Source organism: Sciurus vulgaris (assembly GCF_902686455.1).
Source record: "Sciurus vulgaris genome assembly, chromosome: 17".
Classification (NCBI taxonomy): Eukaryota; Metazoa; Chordata; class Mammalia; order Rodentia; family Sciuridae; genus Sciurus; species Sciurus vulgaris.
Window position 1 is genome coordinate 49,856,375 of NC_136478.1, and position 23,824 is coordinate 49,880,198.

At 58.3% G+C, this 23,824-nt stretch overlaps 2 protein-coding genes across 2 annotated transcripts in view; one reads left to right on the top strand and one right to left on the bottom strand.

Annotated features, from left to right (window-relative positions):
* ACTN4 (actinin alpha 4) overlaps positions 1-7,232 on the top strand; it is a 68,741-nt gene extending 61,509 nt beyond the window's left edge. Inside the window, 20 exon segments of the mRNA XM_079119386.1 lie at positions 1,407-1,437; positions 1,439-1,516; positions 1,711-1,783; positions 1,786-1,850; positions 1,931-2,083; positions 2,085-2,114; positions 2,196-2,279; positions 2,281-2,304; positions 2,306-2,332; positions 3,109-3,288; positions 4,003-4,105; positions 4,108-4,148; positions 4,844-4,891; positions 4,893-4,920; positions 4,923-4,924; positions 5,212-5,277; positions 5,782-5,907; positions 5,909-5,941; positions 6,053-6,079; positions 6,081-7,232. Of these exon segments, the coding sequence (XP_078975512.1) occupies positions 1,407-1,437; positions 1,439-1,516; positions 1,711-1,783; positions 1,786-1,850; positions 1,931-2,083; positions 2,085-2,114; positions 2,196-2,279; positions 2,281-2,304; positions 2,306-2,332; positions 3,109-3,288; positions 4,003-4,105; positions 4,108-4,148; positions 4,844-4,891; positions 4,893-4,920; positions 4,923-4,924; positions 5,212-5,277; positions 5,782-5,907; positions 5,909-5,941; positions 6,053-6,079; positions 6,081-6,212 (1,351 nt within the window). The 3' untranslated portion in view covers positions 6,213-7,232.
* A 246-nt stretch (positions 7,233-7,478) lies between these two features.
* On the bottom strand, positions 7,479-19,218 carry CAPN12 (calpain 12). The gene is given in 31 exon segments (XM_079119387.1): positions 7,479-7,640; positions 7,724-7,782; positions 7,873-7,989; positions 10,111-10,189; positions 10,815-10,877; positions 10,964-11,034; positions 11,422-11,479; positions 11,971-12,030; positions 12,098-12,140; positions 13,355-13,451; positions 13,454-13,511; positions 13,513-13,563; positions 13,752-13,763; positions 14,202-14,332; positions 14,335-14,436; positions 14,523-14,614; positions 14,616-14,644; positions 14,646-14,685; positions 15,616-15,690; positions 15,759-15,844; positions 15,915-15,989; positions 16,933-17,070; positions 17,072-17,099; positions 17,889-17,944; positions 17,946-18,023; positions 18,147-18,265; positions 18,352-18,418; positions 18,420-18,422; positions 18,897-18,957; positions 18,959-19,068; positions 19,070-19,218. Coding segments are annotated over 31 exon segments (2,151 nt in total). The 5' UTR covers positions 19,136-19,218; the 3' UTR covers positions 7,479-7,613.
* Between the last annotated feature and the right edge of the window lie 4,606 nt (positions 19,219-23,824).

The window sequence follows — 23,824 nt, forward strand, 5'->3', positions numbered from 1 at the left end:
GAGGTCCATTGCCCTGAGCTTGGGGACCCATGGTCCGTGGATGGCTGTCTAGACTGCCCTGGAGGAGGGAGGCAGGGTCCTTTGAGTGCTGTCCATTCCCCCGAGGGTGAGTCAGAAAGGGCCTGGGCTGTCCAGGTGAGCCCAGGGAGCAGGCCCCGCACGCACTGATGAATGGTAACAGCAGAAACTCAGCTCCGTGTACCCCAGGTCACTTCATCTCCACAGCAACCTTGTCACAGAGGAGAGACTAAAGCACAGAGAGGTCAAGGGCCATGCTCAAGGTCACACAGTTAGGGAGTGGTCTAGGCAGGAGTGCAACCTGGGGCACAGCCTTGCTCCCTCCTGTTGTCACCTGCTCTCCCCTCAGCGTCACGTCCTGCCTGTGGTAGCATGCCTGGCCCGCCCAGAGTTGCTTCTTTCCAGCCCCCAAGATGCCTGCTGCAAGGACACAGGGCCTAGACCCAAGAGGGGGCTTCTGGGCTGATGACAGGAGGGCAGGGAGAGGCCAGCCCGACTGTGAGCCTAGTGTCTCCCAGGCCACAGTTCTCCAAGTCATAGTCCCCGTACAGCAGCAGCACCCCTCACTCGGGTGCAGCCCAGGAAGGGACCAAGGGCACAGCAGATGCCCGAAACACGAATAATACAGACGAGGCCTGCTGCGTTTCTCTGTACGCCTGCGCCTGTCCTGAAGCTTAATTCCTACAACGGGCACCTGAAGGCATCACCGCCGGCAGCAGGGCAGACAGAACAGTGGGCTGGGGCAGCACCTGGGTGGGGGCGCGCGTCTCTCTTGGAGAGTGCCAATGGGGTGTTTTCAAGTCACAGTAATGGAACTGCGGATGCCGACCTCAGATACAGGGCCTGCTCTACCCTTATTTATTTGCCCGTTCAATCAGCTTACTTTTTGCTTAAATATGATTGGTTACTCAGCATGAGATTGCGTGCTGCTCACGTATTTTCTCTTACTGCCCATTGAAATGAATTAAATCATTAATAAATAGCTGTTGCTACTTTGACCTACTCGGTCCCAGAGGCTGCTCCGAGCACTTCAGGGGACCCCACATGATAACCTCACCCCCGTTTCTCAGAAGAAAGCTGAAGCCTCTAGAGTAGGTGTACGCGGACCAGATTCCAGGGTTTGGCCGCAGAGCCGTTCGTGTGGACCTCTGCACTCTGCCAGATGCTGGTTAAGTCAAGGGAACAGCCAGAACGCCAGGCCTGGGTGAAGGCTGCACCCCAGCCCCTGCCTGGGTCCGTTTCGAGAGGCAGAGTAAGGAAGTGAGCGGCGGAGGGTCCCTGCTCCCAGCCCCCACTCCTCTGGCTCCTGGTGGCTGATACTAGCGTCCTCGGGTGTTGGCCCTGGGACTCCTGGGCAGAGGGTCTCATTGCCGTCTGGTGGCCCACAGCGAGCTGGATTACTACGACTCCCACAACGTCAAACACTCGGTGTCAGAAGATCTGTGACCAGTGGGACGCCCTGGGCTCTCTGACTCACAGCCGCAGGGAGGCACTGGAGGTGAGGAGGGTCGTGGCACGTGGAGCCTGGGCCCCGCTGTCCTGAGGGGTGTGGGTAGAGTGGAAGAAGCCCAGATCCGGCTTCTCCTGACCCTCCGGGGGCATGTTATGTCCCTCAGTGCCCCGAGGGCTCCTCCTCCCTCTCTTCGCCCACTGACCTCTTCTTGGCTCTCCCTGCCCCCTCCCACATCACAGAAAACCGAGAAGCAGCTGGAGACCATCGATCAGCTGCACCTGGAGTACGCCAAGCGGGCCGCCCCCTTCAACAACTGATGGAGAGCGCCATGGAGGACCTGCAGGACATGTTCATCGTGCACACCATCGAGGAGATCGAGGTCTGACCCGCCCGGGGCCCAGCCCTTCAGGGGACTCCGAGGGCCAGGCCAGCCCTGCTCATTCTTGCTTCCTCCCTTAGGGCCTGATCTCAGCCCACGACCAGTTCAAGTCCACTCTCCCGGATGCTGACAGGGAACGGGAGGCCATCCTGGCCATCCACAAGGAGGCCCAGAGGATCGCCGAGAGCAACCACATCAAGCTGTCTGGCAGCAACCCTTACACCACCGTCACCCCCCCAGATCATCAACTCCAAGTGGGAGAAGGTGGGCCAGAGCCTGAGAGGGCTGGCGGGCCGGCCAGGCAGGAGAGCCCACCGCCCTGACCGCTCCGCCCCGTATCCCCAGGTGCAGCAGCTGGTGCCCAAGCGGGACCACGCGCTTCTGGAAGAGCAGAGCAAGCAGCAGTCCAATGAGCACCTCCGCCGCCAGTTTCTCCAGCCAGGCCAACGGGGTGGGGGCCCTGGATCCAGACCAAGATGGAGGTGAGCGGGCAGAGCTGAGCGCACGCAGGGCCAGCTCCCTGGCCTAAGGGCCCCCATGGCCCCCAGGCTGCTAGGAGCCCTGATCACCTCCCAGGTCTAAGGAGGGCCACCGAGGTTACATGGGCAAAAGCGGCAGCCCAGACAAAGCCAGCTGAGGGCTAGCAGGGTGGGCTGGAGCTGGGCCCCATGCCGCAGTGCTGGCCCGACCTCACCTCTGTGCCTCCGTTCTGCTGGCCCCATGTGGGGACTCCACAGAACTGTGCACAAGGTAGTCGTGCTCACGGCGTGGCTCCCTAGGGCCCCCCTTGAGCCACAGGGTTTGTGGCACTGCTGACGGCACTCTGGTCTCCACCTATGCAGTGCTCACTGTGGACCAGGCAGACAGCAGCCTCTTAAACTAAGAAGCCGGCGGATCAGCCTTGGGGCCACGCTGTCTCTACAGCCTGGAGAGCTATTGGGATGTGAGGGCACCAAAGCCACAGGCCTGGGTTTAAATCCTGGCTGCCTCTGACTGCGTTAACTGCCCTCTTTGGGCTTCGGTGTCCACGTCTGCAAGCAGGCCTATCAGTTAGCGGGCCTCACAGAGGGGTCGAGGGTCTGGTGAGGTCAGGGGTAATGACACGCATGGCCCAGGGACTCCCCATGCTGGCAGCTTTTACCCAAGAGGAGGACCAGAGGGTGTAATCAAGAGCAGCCGGCCTTCCAGGTCATGGGTCCTTGGGCCAGGACCCGGGCTGGAGTGGTCTCAGCCCGCTGGCGGCCCCGCCTCCCTGCAGGAGATCGGGCGCATCTCCATCGAGATGAACGGGACCCTGGAGGACCAACTGAGCCACCTGAAGCAGTACGAGCGCAGCATCGTGGACTACAAGCCCAACCTGGACCTGCTGGAGCAGCAGCACCAGCTCATCCAGGAGGCCCTCATCTTCGACAACAAGCACACCAACTACACCATGGAGGTGCGCCGCCGCTGGCTCGGCTGGAAACGGGAAAGATGTCCTTTTTTTTTTTTTTTTTTTTTCGTGCTGCTGGGGATCGAACCCAGGGCCTTGTGCTTGCAAGGCAAGCACTTTACCAACTGCACTACATCCCCAGCCCAAGATGTCCGTTCTCTATCACTTTTTTTGTTGTTTAAAATTTGTTAAAAGACTAGTCCAGAATGGTAAAAAAAAAAAAAAATCATTTAAAAAATCCTAGTTGCACTGCCCCGTCACCATGGCGACACCTCTCCTGGGTCAGGCTCACCCAGGGACCTGGGAGCCACCCCAGACTCAGGCCCTGTGTGCAGGGTCAGTGCAGCAGCATGATAGGGGTTAACTGGCCAGGGGTTTGGGGGCTGGTCCTCTCGGTAGCTTGAAATCAGCCCTGGTGAGCATGGCTCACTTTGCTGGTCTCCAGGTGCCACAACCAGCCTGGGGGTTTCCCACCCCAGAGAGCCGAGTTGAGCCGGCCAGAATGCCTCTAAGGAGTGCCTCGTGGACTTTGGCACAAGTGTCTTGGGTCCTTGCCTCCTTGCCCCATTCGTCCCCACTGGTTTGGGGACGGCAGGGAGGCCCTACGCCACATGTGCACAAGAGGGTGCGGAAGGGTGCGGGGCTGCAGTGGCACTGAGGAGGCCCTAGGGGAGATCCTGCCCAGCCCCCAGCCCCACTCATGCCCTCTCCCCGCCGCAGCACATCCGTGTGGGCTGGGAACAGCTGCTCACCACCATCGCCCGCACCATCAATGAGGTGGAGAACCAGATCCTCACCCGGGACGCCAAGGGCATCAGCCAGGAGCAATGCAAGAATTCCGGGCGTCCTTCAACCACTTCGACAAGGTGAACATCCCTCTGCCTCCTGGCACCTCCCTGCCCTCCACCATCCCGTCCGGCCCCTCCATCTCTGCATCTGTCTGTACATTCACATCACAGTTGCTAAGCATCAGCCGCACTCAGGCCGGGGAGGATCCCAGCCAGTGACCCAGCCAGCAACGGGGGTGTGGGCACACACAGGAGAAGTGGGGGTGGGCCTTCTGGTGCCCTGGGGGCTGCACCCTTGCCGACCTGTGACTGAGACCCGTGGGGCAGATGAAGTCCCGGCATTCCCAGGATTTAAGACCTGGCCTGGGAAACCGGTCCCCACACACAGTGGTGCCTCAAATCCAGGTTCCGTCTGGGCAGCTCCTCTAGAGGGGCAGGGCGCCCGCAGAGCTGGGCGGATGTGCACAGGATCTGCAGCCTCAGCGCTGCGCCTCTGGCCCTGGCAGCCCTCCCAAATCCCAAAGCAAGGAGAGCCCGCTCCTCCTGCTCCTGGGACTCGGTCCCCCGTTCTCACTGCTGCCCAAAGGAGGTGAGGGCGGCCCAGGCCACCTCCTGCCCGCTGGGCCCTGGCCACCCCCGTCTGTGTTGCCTCTAACTCTGTTTCCCTTCCCCGTGTGTCCTCCCCTGCCCTCTGCATGTGACCTGGGCCCCCTCCCACCTGCGGCCTGGTCTCCACACCGCCCCTCCCAGCGCCTGCCTTCGTCGCCCGGCCGGACCATGGTGGGGCGCTGGGGCCCGAGGAGTTCAAGGCCTGCCTCATCAAGCCTGGGCTACGACGTGGAGAACGACCGGCAGTACGCGCACCCTGGGCCCCAGAGGACGGCCATTAACTGCTCTTCTCTCTCTCCTTCTCTCTCTCCCCTCCCTCTGCCACCCGCTCCTGCCATCTGTGTGCCATCTCACGGGCTTTCTTGCCTCCTCCCTGCCCTCGTGTCTCTCCGACACCTCCCCTTACCTGGTCTCTCGGGGCCTCCTGTCTCCCCGCTCCCGCCTGTCCTGTCTGCCCGCTGTGCACGTGGGGCGGCCCTTCTTGCCTGCTCTGGGCCTGGCCTCCTCTGCCGTGCCTGCGTCCTCGGAGCAGAAGCAGACAGGCAGCATGGACTCCGACGACTTCAGGGCTCTGCTTATCTCCACAGGATGCAGCCTGGTACGCGGCTCTGCCTCCCCCGCCACCGCTCCTCCCCGCCCCTCACGCCTGCAGAGCTTCCCTGTCCTCGGGGACACTCCTCCACCAGAAGGCGCAGCGTCCTGTCCTGCACGGCTGCGCTTGCTGGGCTGGGGTCCCTCCGATGACGCCCGAGCCCCTCCTCCCCAGAAGTCTGCAGAGAGGGGCAGTCCTCCTGCTCGCTCCCTTTTCCTTTCTCTTTCTCTCTTTTCTTTCTTCCCCACCTCCAGAGCTAACTCGTGAGCCTGGGGCGGGGGCAGTAAAGCCCGACTCCCGCTTCCTGAGACCGTGGGGGGAGGGTGCAGAGGGGGCCGCCCGAGGCCTGGGGGCCCTGGGACAGCGCCTGGCCCTGTGCCATTAAGGCAGGCTGAGGACTCCGGCCCTGCTCTCCTGCCCTTCTCCTCAGAGACTGACTCCACCACCCGCCCAGCCTGGTGCCCCCTTCCCCACTCAGTGCCGTCTGTCCCTGGCCCCGTCACCTCACAGGGCGACGCTGAGTTCAACCGCATCATGAGCGTGGTTGACCCCAACCACAGCGGCCTTGTGACTTTCCAAGCCTTCATCGACTTCATGTCGAGGGAGACCACCGACACAGACACTGCTGACCAGGTCCATCGCCTCCTTCAAGGTCCTGGCGGGGGACAAGGTGAGCGGGACCCTAGAGGCACCGGGGCTGGCGGGAGGGCTCCCTGCCGCAGGGATCGGAGCTGGCAGCCGGGCATGGGGTGGCTCAGAGCCCTGCCCTGCTGCCCCCCAGAACTTCATCACGGCCGAGGAGCTGCGTGAGAGAGCTGCCCCCCGACCAGGCAGAGTACTGCATCGCCCGCATGGCACCCTACCAGGGCCCTGACGCCGTGCCCGGGGCCCTGGACTACAAGTCCTTCTCCACGGCGCTCTACGGGGAGAGCGACCTCTGAGGCCCCTCTCCACGCCCGGGGCGGAGCCCCTCCCTCCAACTCTGTATCTATGCAAAGCACTCTCTGCGGTCCTCTTGGGGTGGGTGGGCAGGGAGGGGCGGGCAGGCTCTCTCCTCTCTCCTCGCTGGTCGGCCAGGGGGTTCCCCGTCAGGTAGTGGGGGAGGAGACTCTGGGCTCAGCACCTCTGGTCAGGTTGAATATATATGATGTGTTGTGGTGTTTTTTAACCTACATGGAGGGGAAGTGGATCCCACAGCAAAAACAGGTCGGTCCCCTCCGTGCCCTGGGGAGGCCCCTCCACACCAGGTCCCTTCCTTTGCCCCTGAGGCCCTTCCAGGGCCTCCCACATCCAGGCCAAAGCCCCATGTGCCTTGTCCAGGAACCGCCCTGCCCTGGGAAGTCTCCCGCAGGCGCCCCACAGCTGCCTGCTGCCCCGGCCCCGGGACCCCAGCCCCCCCATTCCACCCCCGACTCCTCTGTGATCCAGGAGCTTGGCCGTCGCCGGCTCTAGCCCCAGCACCAGCCCAGCAGGCCTTGCTTGGCCTGGTTTCAGATTTCTAAGGACCAAAACAAAACAATAAAACACAAAAACAGAACAACAAAAATAGAAAACCCACCAAAAAGCAAAAAAAAAAAAATAAATAAATAAAAAAACAAAAAAAAACTATAAAAAATGAAAAACTTTCAGAGAATTACTATTTACTTTATTAACTACGGAGTTATTATATAAATATATATTCACCTAGCAACACACCCTTGCCTCCTCTCGCTCTCGTAATGAAGACGTAGCTGATTCGCCGCCCTCTCCGGTCCCTTACTGATTTTTCTCCTTGTTTGTGTTTGGGCAGGGGTCTCTGGGGACCTCCTGAGTGGAGGTGGGCTGCGGGACTGGCTGCCTGGTAGTTGGTGGTCCCCCTGCCCCCTTGAGTTTATTCTGGTTGATTTTTTTTTTTTTTTTCTTGGTTTCTGGATAAACCACCCTTCTGGGGACAGGATAATAAAACGTAATATTTTTAAGGATTCCTACGCGTCCTCTCTCTCTCTCTGCCGTGTCTGTTCTTGGCCTCTCAGGACAGCATGTGAGCCCATGGTGCCCCTCCCCACCCGGAGTTAAATAGAAGGGTGTCGTGGGCGCCTCCGGGCCAGGCCCCATTCTGCACAGGCAGCCAAGTCCTGTCCAGGCTTGCGCAGGAAAGGCCCTGCTGACCCCAGCTCTGCTTGCAGGCAAGGAGACCAGGGTGCCAAGGTGGCTCAGCCAGCCGCTGGTGGGCCAGGCCTCAGTCGCGCTCAGTTGCCACCCAGTGAAGGCGGGAGACACCAGGCGGGGGGATGCAGGGCCCAGAGCAGCGGTGGCCTTGCGGGTCTCCCTGCCTCCAGCAGCAGGTGCTCCGACCGCACGTCCTAGGAGAAGGTGGCCACCTCCATCCACTGGACAAGAGGAAGAAGAGGCAGACTGGAGGCGGGGTCCTGTGCGGCACCAGGACCACCCTGCACCCGCAGCCCAGGCCCACCTGTCTGCGGGTCAGACAAACGACCCCCTCGCCCCCGTCCAGGTGCTGGCTGCAGTGGCCTGTGCGGAGAAGGCAAGGTGAGTGCCGGCCGCCCCGGGCGCCCACCCCCGGGAGACATTCTGGCCCCGCCGGGCCAGGGCAGCACTCACGGAAGATGCAGGTGAGCTGGGCCACACAGGACACGAAGCGCTCAAAGTCCACGCGCAAGCGGCTGTCCCCGGTAGCGGCTGGTGAGGCCTGGGTCAGCTGGTTGTTGAGGTGGAAGCCTGCGAGGAGGCTGCCTGTGAGCCCACCCAAGCCCTGGGGAGCTGCGGACACCACAGGGCTCCACTCCCCTCGTTCTGCAGGTGACCTGGGTCCAGATCCCAGCTGGGTGGCCACAGGCTGCACCTGTCACCTCTGAGCCCGTCTCCATCTGTCAAAGGGTGACGTGACAGGTTGGGCCCACTGACTAGTGAAAGGATGGGATGGCTTATCAGATTTCAGTGGCCGGCACCTAATTTGGGGTTTTTTTGTTTGTCTATCTGGTAGCAATTGAACCCAGAGGGCTTAGCACTGAGCCACATCCCATACCTTTTATTTTGAGACAGGATCTCACTAAGTTGCTGAAGCTGGCCTCTAACTGTGGAATCCTCCTGCCTCAGCCTCCTGAGTGCTTTTTATTACCCGCTTTTGTTCCTTTTAAATGGCTGCGGACTTTCCTCCCTGCCACCGAGCACTGGAGAATAACTGTGCACACAAACATTTCATCGTCTGATTGCCAGTCTTTCTTCATGCCTCCACGTCAGAGGTACTTTCAAAGTCATCTTTGCTATAGAATCTTAACAGCCTTTCAAAAAAAACCCACGTGATCCTCACCACCCTCAGACACTCAGGGTTGCCTGATGACCCCTCCTCCTCCTCCCTGTCCCCACATGTCCAGAGGCACAATTACCAGGACAATTTCACCAGCTTCCACTGCACCTAACTGCACGTGCGTCCTTTTAACAGGTGTCTATCATTAGCCAGGCTGGTGGTGCATGTCTGGGATCCCAGCTCAGGAGGCTGAGGCAGGAGGATCTTGAGTTCAAAGCCAACCTCAGCAATTTACTGAGGCCCCAAGCAACTTAGCAAAACCTCGTCTCAAAATTAAAAATAAAAAGGGCTGGGGATGTGGCTCCGTGGTTAAGCACCCCTGGGTTCAATACCAGGTACCAGAAAACAAATTTTAAAAACCCAGGCATTTATCAAGTGCATCTCCGTAGTGACCAGTGCTAGGCTATTGAGTTGCCAGGTCAGGAAACCCGAGGCTTCTTCCTGGCCGAGTGACCTGCTGCTGGGCCTTTCCGACTAGGCATCTGCCCTAAGGCATTGGGTGGGGGCACTGTGCCCAGGGCTGCAGGAAAACATGGCCAGGCAGGATGGAAGGACCCCCGAAGGAGCCAAGGGCCCTGCAGTTGCCTGCTGTTGGAATTCCTATTCGAGAAATTGTCAAGGGCACTTGGTGGGTTTTCTTCTGCCTTGAATAACTCCTGGCATGTCCCAGGTACTTGGTGAAAATGGACAAATGATTCACACCTCGCCTCTGTTTCTGGGTCCTCTCCCTCTGCTCCTCAGGCTCCGCGCCCTGGTTCCCCGACTCGGGCTGGTCTTGGCTTACACCTCCCCCAACACTTGGCTGCCCACACTGGGTTGCACTCGCAGCCCCTCCCTCTGTCACTCCCACTGGGTCACTGTCCCCCTGGGCTCCCTCTACTTTGTGGTGGCAGATGGGCCAAGGCATGGGGCTTGGGCTGGGGGTTGCCCAGCCCCACACACGGAGCCCACGAGAAGCATTTCTCAGTCTCCATGCCTTGGTTAGGACTTGGTGCTTCCAGGCTACTGCGGGGCCAGCTCTGCCTCTCCTGGAAGAACCTCAGCTCTTCAGCCGAGGCGGCCTTTCTTTAGGCCACTCTGGCTTTGGGTCACGGAAGCTATGTCCCAGCTCTGAGCCTCGTGCAACCTCATTCCACCCTCCCGCAACCACCCTGTGTGTCGGCCAGGTCACAGGGACTCAGTAGAGTGGATTCCACCCCAGCTCACCAGAATCTGGAACATTCCTCCACACTGCCCCGAAAGCCAGGGCCTCCCAGACACCAGCTGCCAATCTTCCCTTCCTGGAGCCCCCCACCCCCTCAGCCACCTCCCAGGCCCCTCCCCCTCGTGTCCTCCCCCACCCGCAAGGAGCCCTCCCTGCCTTCCCATTTGGCCTTTTTCAGGGTCACCCGGTCCCTGCCAGGAAATGGCAACAAAAGGCTGGGCCTTGTGGCTGGCCACAGCGGAGTGGGCAGACAGAACTGAGACTATGGGACAGCAAGGACGGAGGCCAGGCCCTGTTCCCGTGGCCACCCCAGGGCCCCTCTCCACACCTGCTGCATTCAGTGCCAGCCTCAGCTCGTAGGAGTTCATGGTCCCTGACGAGTCCTCATCAAACTTGTCAAATGTGGCCTGGGTAGGGAGTGTAGGTCAGTCCCCCAGGCCGCTGAGCAGTGGCCGAGCTGGCTGAAGAGGCCACAAGGAGGCCTCCGAGGCCAGACAGCCTGGGCTCCCATCCCAGCCGCTCTCCCTGTCACTGGCCAGCAGCTTAACCACTCTGTGCCTTTGTGTCCCCATCTTTGACATGGGAATGAAGCAACTCAAGGGCCTGAGGACAAGTGGAGGCTCTTCCCACAAAGGCCTAGGGAGGGCTCAGTAAGTGGTGGCTTATCACCGTCATCAGCGTGTGTCATCAGACCTTTAATCACTGCCTCCTCACAGGGATCAGAGTGGCCCACTGACAGCCAAGAAAAGACCCTGGGAAGGTGTGGGGGAGTGGGCTGGGGTCACCCAGCCAGAAAGGGGCTCAGGTGGAAGCTGGGGATTTCCACCCAGGACCAGACTACTCTCCAGCCCTGAGCTATTTAGTGCCCCTAGAGGGACCACAGAGGGATGGTGGATGGGCTAGGGACTTTCCAGCCAGGTCCCTCCAAGTAGGCATGGGGTGGTCCAGTCCTCCTTGCCCTCTGGGACCTTGGTGGCCCACAGGGTGTCTGTGCAGGAGGCAGCCCTGCCCAGCACCTCCCCACAAACTTACCTGCCACACTAGCAGGTGGCTCCAGAGCTGCTGGAAGTGATGCAGGGCCAGCGTGGGTCCATGCTGTGGATGGGGGATCTGGCTGAGATCAGAGTCCCCAGAGGAGGAGAGACCCCCAACATCCCCTCCTCATGACTGCCCCCACGTACCCCAAAACACCGCAGCAGCTGCTCACAGGTCCTGACCCCGATCTCTCCAGGGGTCCTGGTGTTGGCCCTGGCTACAAGAAGAAGAAGAAGCCCCTGCTGCGTGCCAGTTGTCACTGAAAGCACTGTGTGACACAACTCCCTGCAGTGGGCATTGTATGACTCTCAGGCACAGAGGGCCCGTGACTGCTCTACCCAGGAAGGGGTCTAGCTGCTCACAACAGCGATACAACAGCGATACACCATGCACGCCCCTCAGAGGAGGGGGAGCCGCGAGCAACCTTGGCCCCCCTGCCTGCCACAGGGTCCACCATGGAACAACGCAGTGAGATGCTGCTGGGCTGAACCCAGGTTTCTATGGCCTGACCCCCAGCAGCACCATGGATGAACACACAAGGGGGATTCTGGGTCCAGCTCTGGTTGCATGGACCTCTCGTCAACAGTCCTCCACCCAAACTCACCAGGTTCCAGGGCAATGCTCAGTAACATCTGGAGCTGATAGGCATTGAGTTCTTCTTCCTGGTCGGGAAAGAGTCGCTGGTGAAGCCCTTGCTCACTTAAACCAGTCATATTGCTCTGGGTCAGGCTCTGCTGGGCTGGGCTGGGGATGTGACAGTGACTGGGAGAACCCCGGGCCTGCCCTTTCTCAGGGTTCCCCTTGGGGGAGATGGATATATCCCCAGGGAAGTCGGGCAGCAATGGAAGAGCAAGCGCGGGGCTGTGGGCACCCACATTTGGCTGACAGGGGCAGCTTCCATAAAAGGGCACTTGGGAAAGTTGAGGACTGAGCCTGGGGGGAGGTGCAAAGGAAGGAGGGGTTGGCAGAGGGTCCCGCCTGAACGGAGGAGGGAGGCAGGGAAGAGCTGTGGACATCTCCAGAAAGGAAGTTCACGAGATGAGAACACAGCGAGAGAGGGAGGGAAAATGAAACAAAATGAGCCACCTAGGCCCAGGGGGCTGGAGGGCAGGGCGACGGGCCAGACTCCCCCGCGCCCAGGGCCCCTCCTCACCTCCCCAGCCAGCTCCAGAAACAGCTGCGCCAACTCCAGCTCCAGGGGCTTGTAGGGAACCTGTGGGATAGGGGGAGCTTAGTCCAGGCCCAAAGAAAGCCCTTCCCCACCACCTCGTGTCCCCTACCATGAGGGCCTCCAGGTCGGCGCTGATCACGTCCTCGATCTCCCTGCAAATTACCGACGGGAATGTGGAGGGGACCGTTCCCTCATGACTGGGATGTGGAGCGTGGTAGGGGGTCCCAGTGGAGTAGGGTGGGTGTCTTGGCACCCAACGCACATCCAGGCTAGGTCTGAGTGCCCGGGGCGGGACGGGCGGGGCTTGGGGGGGTCGTGAGGCGGGGTGGAGTGGGGCTGGGGGCTGGTCCCAGGCGGGGCGAGGTCCGGTGGGCGGGGCTGGAGCTGGTACCAGGGCGTGTCTGGGGGGGCTGGGAGAGGTCCCGTGGCGGTCTAGGAGGGGCTGGGAGAGGTCCCGGAGCGTGTCTAGGAGGGGCTGGGAGAGGTCTCGGGGCGTGTCTCTAGGAGGGGCTGGGAGAGGTCCCGGGGCGTGTCTCTAGGAGGGGCTGGGAGAGGTCCGGGGCGTGTCTAGGAGGGCTGGGAGAGGTCCGGGGAGTGTCTCTAGGAGGGGCTGGGAGAGGTCCGGGGCGTGTCTAGGAGGGGCTGGGAGCGGTTCCCTGGGGCATGTGTCTAGGAGGGGCTGGGAGAGGTCCCGGGGCGTGTCTCTAGGAGGGGCGGGGAGAGGTCCCGGGGCGTGTCTAGGAGGGGCTGGGAGAGGTCCGGGCGTGTCTCTAGGAGGGGCTTGGAGAGGTCCCGGGGCGTGTCTCTAGGTAGGCGTGGGAGAGGTCCCGGGGCGTGTCCTAGGAGGGGCGGGAGAGGTCCCGGGGCGTGTCTCTAGGAGGGGCTGGGAGAGGTCCCGGGGCGTGTCTCTAGGAGGGGCTGGGAGAGGTCCGGGGGGCGTGTCTAGGAGGGGCTGGGAGAGGTCCCGGGGCGTGTCTCTAGGTGGGGCTTGGGAGAGGTCCCCGGGGCGTGTCTAGGAGGGGCTGGGAGAGGTCCCGGGCGTGGTCTAGGAGGGGCTGGGAGAGGTCCCGGGGCGTGTCTCTAGGAGGGCTGGGAGAGGTCCCGGGGCGTGTCTAGGAGGGGCTGGGATAGGTCCGGGGCGTGTCTAGGAGGGGCTGGGAGAGGTCCCGGGGCGTGTCTCTAGGAGGGGCTGGGAGAGGTCCCGGGGCGTGTCTAGGAGGGGCTGGGAGAGGTCCCGGGGCGTGTCTCTAGGTGGGGCTGGGAGAGGTCCCGGGGGCGTGTCTCTAGGAGGGGCTGGGAGAGGGTCCCGGGGCGTGGCGGGGGGGGGGGGGGGGGGGGGGGGGGGCGGGGGGGCTCCAGCGCTCACACTGCTGTGTGGCTTCGCTCGGAGAAGATGCGCAGCGTGAAGTCGGCTTCATCTCCCTCCTGGGAGGCGCTGGGCACCACCAAGTAGTGGCCGGGCGCAGGCGACCGCGGCGGCTCACGTCGCGACGGGCGCAGAAGACCGAGCGATCGGCGCGCAGACAGTCTCGGTAAGAGCGCGCGGCTGCGCGGGGAGTCCCAGAGGCCGAGCAGCTGCGGGCAGGGTGGCATGACCACGACCCGCCCCAGCTCCCTCCGCAAGACCTCCAACCACTGCACCCACTGACACCCTGGCCAAGCCCGCCCAGCCTCCAGACCCCGACTTTTCCTCTCCGGCGCTGGTCGACCAAGCCCCAGGGCTGGTCGAGGGACGGGCACTGGGGTCCGCATCTGAGACCCACCTCTTCTGGAATCTGTAAGAAGGAAGAGCGTGGTCACTGGAGTCAGCAGCAGAAGGAGGGCACCTCTGCTCAGGGTCCCCCCACCTGCCCCTCCAGATCTCTCTTTGGTCCTTCTGGACCTTTACTGAACCTCTGACCCTAGTCCCTGAGCCACTGGGCTCCATCTTTCTCCACACCTAGGAGATGACAGGTATGGGCACAAGATCATTGGTCCCCTCTGACACTTCCCAAACCCCCTCCCTCATCTGTGCCCTTCAGTCCCTTCTCAGCCCTCTTGGTTCCCCCTCATGACCTCTGACCCCCAGCCTGTCCCACCTGTCCCCTCAGTCCTTCCCCAACACCCTCCCTCAGCTCCCTCTCTCCTCTCTGACGCATCCTCAGTCCCCTCTGTGCCCCTCCAATGCCCTGTGCCCCCCGCCCCTCCATGCCTCAGCTTGGCCAGGGTCTCACCTGGAACACGTGGAAGCCCACTGTGAGGTAAGTGAGGCCCTTGGCTCTCAGCTTCCGGCGGTTGCGCTGGATGAGTGACAAGAGGACTGTGCACTTGGGAATGCGGCCCCCCCTTGCTGGGCCCCTGCCCTGGCTGCCCCCCAGCCTCCCCAGGGACCCTCCTCATCCTCATCGTCCTCCTCCTCATCAGGCTCCAGCAGCGTCAGGCGGAATTGAGGATTGGTCCAGAAGGTTTCTAATAAAGGAGGAAGAAATGGGGTTTCCAGCCCTGTGCAAGCCCCCACCCCAGCTTGTCTCCCAGGGTCCCCACCTGGGCCTCACCGGCACTAGGCTGGCTCCCTCCAGAGTTGAAACCTCGTACCCAGCGACCTTGGAAGGTATGGATGTGCCAGCCGCCCCCAGCAGGGTTGGGCCAGCACCTCCGGGCTCAGGGAGCAGATCTGGGACCGTGTTGAAGTGGCAGAGGAAGTCCTGCAGTTCCATCCTGCATGTGGGAGCAGTCAGATCCACCCGGCCACCCAGAGCCCCAGCACCCAAGCAGTTCAAGACCCCAGAGCAACTCCCCCATCACAGAGCCCGCAGTTCCTAAATACTGCCAAGTACCCACGGATCTCCAGAAGTCACTGTGCCTCCAGGTCCCCCAATGTCTCCAAGATCCTTGAAATGCACCATAAATATCCCCCCAAACATGATCACCAACTCCCTGAAACCATGATCACACTCCCCCAAACATGATTACACTCCCCCTACATGATCACGCTCACCCAAACATGATCACACTACTCCTCAACATGATCACACTCCCCCACACATGATCAGCAACTCCCCCAACATGATTACCTCCCCCAAACATGATCATGCTCGCCCAAACATGATCACACTCCCCCAAACAATGATCACGCTCCCTCCAACATGATCACAACTCCCCCAAACATGATCACCAACTCCCCCAAACATGATCACACTCCCCCAAACATGATTACACTCCCCCGAACATGATCACGCTCCCCCACACATGATCACCAACTCTCCCAAACATGATCACGCTCCCCCCAACATGATCACACTCCCCCATCGAATTACCTTTACAAAAACCCCAACTATCAAGACCTCAGACCCTCAGTTCTGCCAAAATTCAGAAATGCCAATGCCCATCTAACCTCCCTTGATTGCTCTAAATACCACCACAACCCTTTCAAACTCTCCAAAACTATCTGCCTCTGAATTCCCTAAATATTACCACGACTACTTCTTCATTTTGTGAAACAAAACCTGACCCCAAGTTGCCACTGACAGAGACGGTGCCTCCCGTCAGGACCCATCTCCAAGGACATCGCCCATGTGCCCTCTCCCCGTCCCCCGAGTCCCTGGTCAGCGCCCTCCGGAGGCAGAGCTGGGTCCCCTGAGAACTCACCAGAACTCGCCGTCTTCCTTCTTGACCAGCAGGGCCTCTCGCCACTCAGCGGGGAGTACATCCCAGCGCGGGCAGCTGGAGAGATGGGTGTCAGGGGTGGGCCAGTGGGACCCAGCCCCCCGCCCGCCCCAGGCCCTTCCCACCTGTCACTCCAGGCCCCAGTCCACTCCACGCGGCCCCATGGGTTCCGGAGCCGCAGCAGCCGCACCTTGGTGAAGCCCAGGGACATCTAAGGACAGCATCATCAGTGGGGTGGCACCTGGACACCCCCTGCCAGCCTACCCACTGGGGCTGCTCACCTTGTGTGTGCCAGTGACTGAATATGCATGTCCCTTCACCAGTCCGTCTTCCGTACGGTACTCACCCCGATCACTCTGGGAAGAGGACCAGAGACAGTGAGACTGGGGTGGGGTACTGGAGAGCAACTGCTGTCCCCAGTCCCCCAACCTCCTGCCACCCAAAGCAGGGGTCAGCCAAAGCCCTGAATTGAGTGGCATGGGGCTCAGAGAGGGCAGTGGAGTTGGAGAGAGAAACAGAGAGACAGAGGAGAGAGGGCGGGAGACAAGACTGGAGGGACAGAGAATCCTGGAGGCCTAGAAAGACACAGAAAGGGAGAGAAGAGGGGAGACCACAGGACAATCCGTGGCCAAGTAGAGGATTCAACAGTCGGCTGTGCGAATGAGTTCGACGAAGCCAGTGGACAGAGGAGCACAGGAGGGTCACAGCTGAACACACGATGACCCAAGCCAAGCCCACGAGAAGTAATCCTGGAGCTTCTGCGGAAATCTCAAAACTAGTCTTTTTTTTCTTTGCCACTGAGGATGGGATAGAGGGGTGCTTTAATCCTGAGCCACATCCCCACCCTTTTTATTTTTTAAATTTGAGGCAGGGCCTCACTAAGTTCCTAAGGCTCACTTCGAACTTGCAATCCTCCTGCCTCAGCCTCTGGAGTTGCGGGCTTACAGGTGTGGTGTCACCATGCCCGGTGGCAGTCTTTATTATTGCTTTTTTACCCTTGGGTGCATGGGATAGCCGCAGCTACGGGGCCCCTTTTGCACACTAATAACCGAAAAGCCTACCTGAGAATGAGAGTTATTCCATGCCAGGCTAGAAAAACACATTTGCAACGTCCTCTGAGCACCCAGATTCAGCTGTGCCTGAAGCTTTTCAGTACAAGAGCAAATACACTGCCAACTAACTGTCTCCAGTTTGATTTGTGAGAGTGAATAAGCCAAGAGCTGAAGCCAAGAGAGGGACAGGGGGCGCTCCCCCACTGCATCCCCCCACTCTGCTCCGTGTGGGGGGTCTGGCTCGCACCAGGCAGTGGCACCCACAGGGACTCCTTGGCAGGGCATGGCGGAGGGCAGAGAAGAGGCCTGGCGTGTTCTGCCTCAGGTAGAGCACCTCGCCCACGCCGCCTGTGAAGTCCACGAAGGCCTCGTTCATGTGGCCGCCCTCGCATCACCTCGTAGGAGCCGTGGAGCCTGTGGGGGCCGGTTGGGGTGGGGGTCTGCATGTTGGTCTCTGTCCAGGGTGGGGGCCCAGGGGCTACCCTCATATTTTCAGGTGCTTGATGTGGGGAATCCTGCACTTGCTAGAAACCCTCAGAGTCCGGACCGAGGGCCCCGGGGTCATGGGACAGCTGTGCCACAACTTTGGAGCCCCGGCCCTGCGTCCAAGATGCCGAGTTTCTGGGGAGGTGTCTGCTTTAGAGGAGAGTCATTTGGGACTCGTCCAGGCATTCCGAGCCTCAGGATGGGAAAGGTAAGAATTTGAGGTCCTGGGGATTACACTCCATATTTTGGGGGTTCTCTGGATGAGTCAATAGACCAGGAGAGGTGGTCTGAGGTTACAGGTCCCGGGTGGGGGGGGGGATAATTGAGATTTGGTGAATCTGGGACCCGATTCACGAGATTCCAGGGACCTTCAGAATGATGTGTGGGGCGGGGGTGGCGGCTCAGGGGTGGACGCTTGCCTAGCACGGGTGAGGCACTGGGTTCGGTTTCTCAGTACCGCATATAAATAAATGAATAAATAAAGGCACTGTGTCCCTCTACAACGAAAAAATTAAAAATTAAAAAAAAAAGAATCATGTGTGATGGCTGGGCTTCCAGGAGGGCTTCACGGGAACGTCGTGGGTGGTGCTCAAGCCTTGGATGTCCTCAAGGCCTGTCGCCACGGTGGGGTTCGGGGCTAGTGACTTGTGTGGGGTCCGTGGGGGCATGCCTGGAGGACTCCAGAGTTGGGGGCCCAGTGCCGTCCCGGGTCCTCACTTGGCGTAGGCCTTCTCCAGGAGCGGGGCCCAGAACTCGTTCCGCTGCTCCGAGCGCAACGAACACCAGCTTCCCCTCCCGCACCGGCAGCCTGTCGTCCACCACTACGTCCACCCAGCGCCCAAACTGCCAGAGCTGGAGGGAGAAAGGACACGGCTCCAACTGGACTTCCAACGCGGCCCCACGGGGGCAGTGTCCGCTATGAAATCCCCGTCACCAGGGTACCACCGAGGCGCGCACAGAGGAGCTGGGTTCTACCTGGAAGTGGAAGACTCCTGCGTAGCCATCTTGGAAACCCTGTCCAGGGGGCACCACCCGGCACAGGAGTCGGGGGTACAGAGTGAGGGAGGCAGCAGCCGCCAGGAGCCAGCAGTTACCTGGGGGGAAAGGCTGGGGCTGGGTAAGGGGGGAAGGAGGCGGAAGGGGAGGGGACCGAGCACAGAGCCTGGCCGTGGGGTCTCACCCAGGCTGCCCTGACACACGTCTGTGCGGCTCACGTCTTCACAGATGAACTGGGGCTCAGCGCAGAAACTCCTGGGGAGGGGAGTTGGCAGCCTCAGCCCAGGAAAGGGAAGGGGGAGCCACGGGGCTCAGCTGCTGGGTCCCCTCCTGCCCTTCTCCGCTCCAGGGTCGAGAGGGCTCTGGCAGGGTGGCCCTCCAGGCCTGTGGGCAAAGGCTCAGCTTCCCTGGGCCTCCCTGAGCCCTGGATGGCTGAGCCTGCTCTGATCCAGGTTCATGGTAGCCTCCGCTCCCTCAGCCCAGAGGCCCAGGCCCAGCCTCCTCCCTCAGACCCATGGGGTCCAGGCCCAGCCTCCTCCCTCAGACCCAGAGGCCCAGCCCAGCCTCCTCCCTCGAACCCAGGGGTCCAGGCCCAGCCTCCTCCCTCAGACCCAGGGGTCCACCCCCAGCCCTCCTCCCTCAGACCCAGGGGTCCACCCCCAGCCCTCCTCCCTCAGACCCAAGCCTCCTCCCTCAGACCCCGGGGTCCAGGGCCCAGCCACACTTTACATGGGGCCTCTTCCACTCCACCCCTTTGGCCTTCTCAGAGTCCGGTCCCAGCTTATCATAGCAAGGGCGTCAGGGCAGCAGGGAAGCAGGGGTCGCGGAACAGGATCCCCGAATCCAGGCAGGCTGCTCGGATCGCCTCGTAGACCTGGCCTCGAAAGGGCTTGGGGGTCCCTGGCTCCAGCCCCTGCCTCTTCATCCACCAGCTGGATGGTGACCTTCCTGCTGCTGCCACACGCCATCTGGACACTCTGAAGGCACAGACTGGCCCCAGGTCCTTAATCTCCTGAGTCACAGGGGGCGGAGCCTCGCCCCCTCTGCGCCCGCTGGGGGTCCTGAGGCGCGGGGAGCCTTCCCTTGTTAATATTAATTGATGGTTTGGGTGCCAGAGAGCAGGGACGCCTCTTCAGTGGTTCCCTCCCCGGGGCGGGGGCCTTCAGTTGTGGCCAGGATAGCAGCTTAATGGGCTTGGCCTGCAGCCGGAGGAATGGTGGGCAGAACTGAAGGAGGACTGGCTGCTACTGTGAGTGGCAAGAAGGAGGTCAGGGTGGGGGTGTGCCTCAGCCCTGTGACCCCGTGGGGCTGTCGAGGGCAGGGGTGTGTCCACATGTCTCTCCGTCTCCCGGCTGCCTGTTGCTCTTCTCTCTCGCTTCTCCACCTCGGCCTCTGCGTCTCCCTCTCAGATTTCTTGTCTCTCCTTTGCTTCGTGGGGTGTCATTCATCTGTGTCTGTCTGTGTCTCCCTCCATCTCCATCTCTGGACCCCACCCTCTCTTTCCTTCCATACTGGGAATTGAGCCCTGGGCACTTTACCACTGAGCTGCACGCCTGTCCTTTTTGAATTTGTTTGTTTTTTAAATATTTACTTGGTTATTTACTTTAAAATGTGCTTTATTTTGAGACTGTTCCTCACAGGTCGCGGAGCCTGGCTTCAAACCCACGACCCCCCTCCCACCTCCAGAGGCCAGGATTCCAGGCAAGTGCCACCATGGACCCCCTCCTCCCGTCACTATTGCTCTGTGTCCCTGTCTGTCTGCCTCCCTCTCTCAGCCTCTCCATTCTTTCCTCTGTCCCCATAACCCGCACATGGCTCCCCATCACATGGGACCCCAGATCTCCGTGGGCTCACTTCCCCTAAGCTCTTGGAACAGTGGACAGCTGGGTCAGGGTTGACCACAGAGGACAGCTCCATACTACCTGTCCAGTGCCGGGAGCCAGGCCCCCAATGCCCATCCCATCCACATGCACCAAAAGGGGTCATAAAGGAGGCTTTCTTCCTGTAGAATTGCCAAGACCCCCACCCCAGGAGGCACCTGAGAGTGCCCTGCACTGTGTGTGTCTTTGGGCAAGTCGCTAAGCTCTCTGTGCCTCAGTTTCTTCACTGGGAGGTTGTTGTAAACAGCAAATGAGTTAATACAAGGGATGTGTTCAGAGAAGCACTTGAGGTATAGTAAGCTGCTCAGTAAACATTAGATGTTATGAGTACGTCCACCACGGTTGTGCACCTCTTCTGGCTCTAAGTAAGTAGTTTTTTCTGTTACTTCCTAGTCATCTCTGACTTCTGGCTCTCTGTTCTCTACCTTGGCACCACTCCAGGCCTGTCCCCGTCACTTGCTCCTAAGTACTACTAACCCTAGAAGCAAGTATTTAATAAAACCTGACTGACTATTGCAATGACCAGGAATCCCCTGGCCTGTACAAACCGCCGGTTCCACCCTCACCGAAGGGCGCCCCTGGTGTTGCCGGGTTCGGGTCACATCCCGTCCCACAGCGAGTGCTCTATCACACCGCGTTACATCCAGGTCCCAATATGCTCTCCCAGCACAGCAGAAAAAAAGCCGCACACGTGTGACTCCTAGGGATGGGTCTTGTTTGCTCTTGTTTTGCATGCTGGGGATGGAACTCAGGGCCTCGCACGTGCTGGCCAAGTGCTCCACCACCGAGCTACAACTCTGACCCGGATGCCTGTTGTTTTAAGAGCCCAGCACCCCTACCTTTTAAGGCACCCCCTTAATGCTGGGAAATCTCATACTCTTAAGCCACGCGGCTCAAGTAGGGTTGCTCCGCACTCCAGTCCAGCACCCCGGCCACGCCCCCGCCACGCTCCCTCTTTTGAGAGCGAGAGACTCCGGACCCTCCTTCTGCGGCAGCGTCCTGCGGCCACTAAGCTGGCGGGATGCAAACCTAAACGGACCTTCACATCCGAAAGAGCCAATAGTGCCGCTCTTCTCTTTTTCCTGGTTTTTGTTTTACTGTATTTCACATTTTCCACATTAGCACACAAATTCTTCCCAATTGGCCTAGCTTGATTTCTGCAGGGGTGTATCCGCTGCAACACCCAGAACATCAGTCCTCGGGGCTTTGACACGTCCGCAGAGCCGGGCGGGATCTGCGCCACTTCCTCCCGCACCTTTACGAGGACAGTGGTGCTGCGTTCCTAACTCACCGGTCAAGGCTGCACTCGGGCCAGGCGCCGTACGCATGCTTGTCATCCCACTGACTAGGGAGACTGAGGCAGAGGATCACAGATTTGAAGCCAGTCTCAGCAACTTAGCTAGGCGCTAAGCAACATAAGGGAGACCCTGTCTCAAAAAAAAAAAAAAAAAAAGTTAAAAAGTTAAAAAGAGCTGGAGATGCAGCTCAGTAGGAAGTAGGAGCTGGGTTCAATCCCCAGTACCAAAAGAAAAGAAACTATAAAGTAAAAAATAAAAATAAAAACCCACCATAGACTGAGAAGATATTTATTCCACAATAGTATACTTAATAGTATATGTGTAATAAATACAGTTCTAATGCTTACTCTTAATACAGTGATCACTGAGCTACTGGGCCCAAGTAGTGTTCTAAGCATTTCATGAAAAGAATCTCATTAAATCATCACCTGAGGCTTGAGAGGCAAGGTTTACATGATCCCCCTTCTTACAGGAGGAAACTGAGGCATAGAAAAGTGTGGTGATTTTCCCATGTTCTCACAGAGAACAAATATTTGAATTTGGATTGTCTGATCTACTAATTATACTATATTGCCTCTCAAAGGTCAGTATTCAGGGGCTGGGGAGATAGCTCAGTTGGTAGAGTGCTTGCCTTGCAAGCACAAAGCCCTGGGTTCGATCCCCAGCACCCCGTGCAAAAAATAAATAAATAAATAAATAAAAAAATAAAGTCAGTTATTCAGAATATATAAAGAGCTGCTATAAATAAACAACAACTACACCAACAGAAAAATGACAAAAGACAAAGAATCAATAACCAATAAGCATGAAAACGTGCTCAACATGCTAATTAGGGTCCTATGAAGTAACATTGTGGAGAGTGGTGACAGAGATTGGGTGGCTGATGACCTCACGGCTGTGGCATGCCTTGTGCCTGAGAATGCTCCTGTGCAAGGGCACCGGGTGCTTAACTGCTGTGGCAATGCCCTGCATGAGGAGGTTCTGTGCAAGATCCATCAGCTCTGACCTTGATCTCAGGTGCATAGCTCCTGGAAGGAAGGAATTCTTTTTTTTTTTTTTTTAATTAAAATCTTTTTATTTTTTACAGACTGCATTTTGATTCTTTGTATGCAAATGGGGTACAACTTTTCATTTCTATGGTTGTACACAATGTAGAGTCATACCATTCATGTAATCATACATGTACATAAGGGAATGCTGTCTGTTTCATTCTACTATCTTTCTGTCCCCTGGATTTTTTAAAAATTTTTAAAATTTTATTTGTCCTAATTATACATGATGGTATAATGCATTTATAATATTTTGATAGGGCATACATAAATGGAGTGTAATCTCTCGTTTTTTCTGATCATACATATTGGCAGGATCACGTCAGTCAAGCAGTCATATGTACATGAGGTAATAATGTCTGTTTTACTCTATTATCATTCCTTCCCCCAGCCCCTTCCCCTCCCTTTATTCCCTCTACCTAATATAAAGTAACTCTATTCTTCCTAGCCCCTGCCCTATTGTGAATTAACATCCACGTATCAGAGAAAACATTTGGCCTTTGGTTTCTTGGGTTTGGCTTATTTTCCATCCATTTACCAGCAATGCCAGAATTTCATTCTTCTTTAAATCTGAATAATATTCCATCATATATGTATCACATTTTCTTTATCCATTCTTCTGTTGAAGGGCATCTAGGTTGGTTCCATAGTTTAGCTATTGTGAAATAGGCTTCTGTAAACATTGATGTGGCTGCGTCACTGTAGTGTGTTGACAGAAGGAATTCTTAGACGACCACAAGGTTCCCAGCTCCACTTCTCCAGTTCCTGCCGGCCTTACAGTAACTTTAAACAGTGGACTTTCTTGAGAGCTGCACAAAACTCCTAACATTGCACTTCGCAACTGTGGAAAAGCTACATAGGAGGTCCTAGTTTCTGTAACTTTCCTGAATACAAAGAATAATGGTTGCATAGTCTTTTAACCCGATAATGAGACATATATAAATAAAGATTGCTGGCGTAACTCTTCAGACCTGCATCTCCATCAGAGAGCAGGCTCCACCTGATCCCAGCTTACTCTTCAAGATCTGTGTCTGTGAGTCTTTATTTTTTTATCTCCCTCGCTGGAACCCGCGCTTGGCACTGGTCATGGTGTCACATTATACTCACTCAATTAGGAGGAAAGTTAAGACGTCTGAAAATACCAATTGTAGGTAGAAATGTAAAGGGACAGAGCAGATGGTGGGAGGTGGAATTGGTACAATCATTTTGGAAGAATTCAACACTCCTTAATCTGCACTGTATCTTAGCAATTCCACTCGTAGGTGTGTATACAGTTGGCCTTGGTTTCTGCAGGTTCTGCATCCATGGATTAAATCGATGGTTGACCAAAGATATTCAGGGAAAAAAAACAAAACAAAACAAAAAAAAAAACCCGGTCTGTGCTGAATACATCCAGGTCTTTACCCTTATCATTCCCTAAACAAGACAGC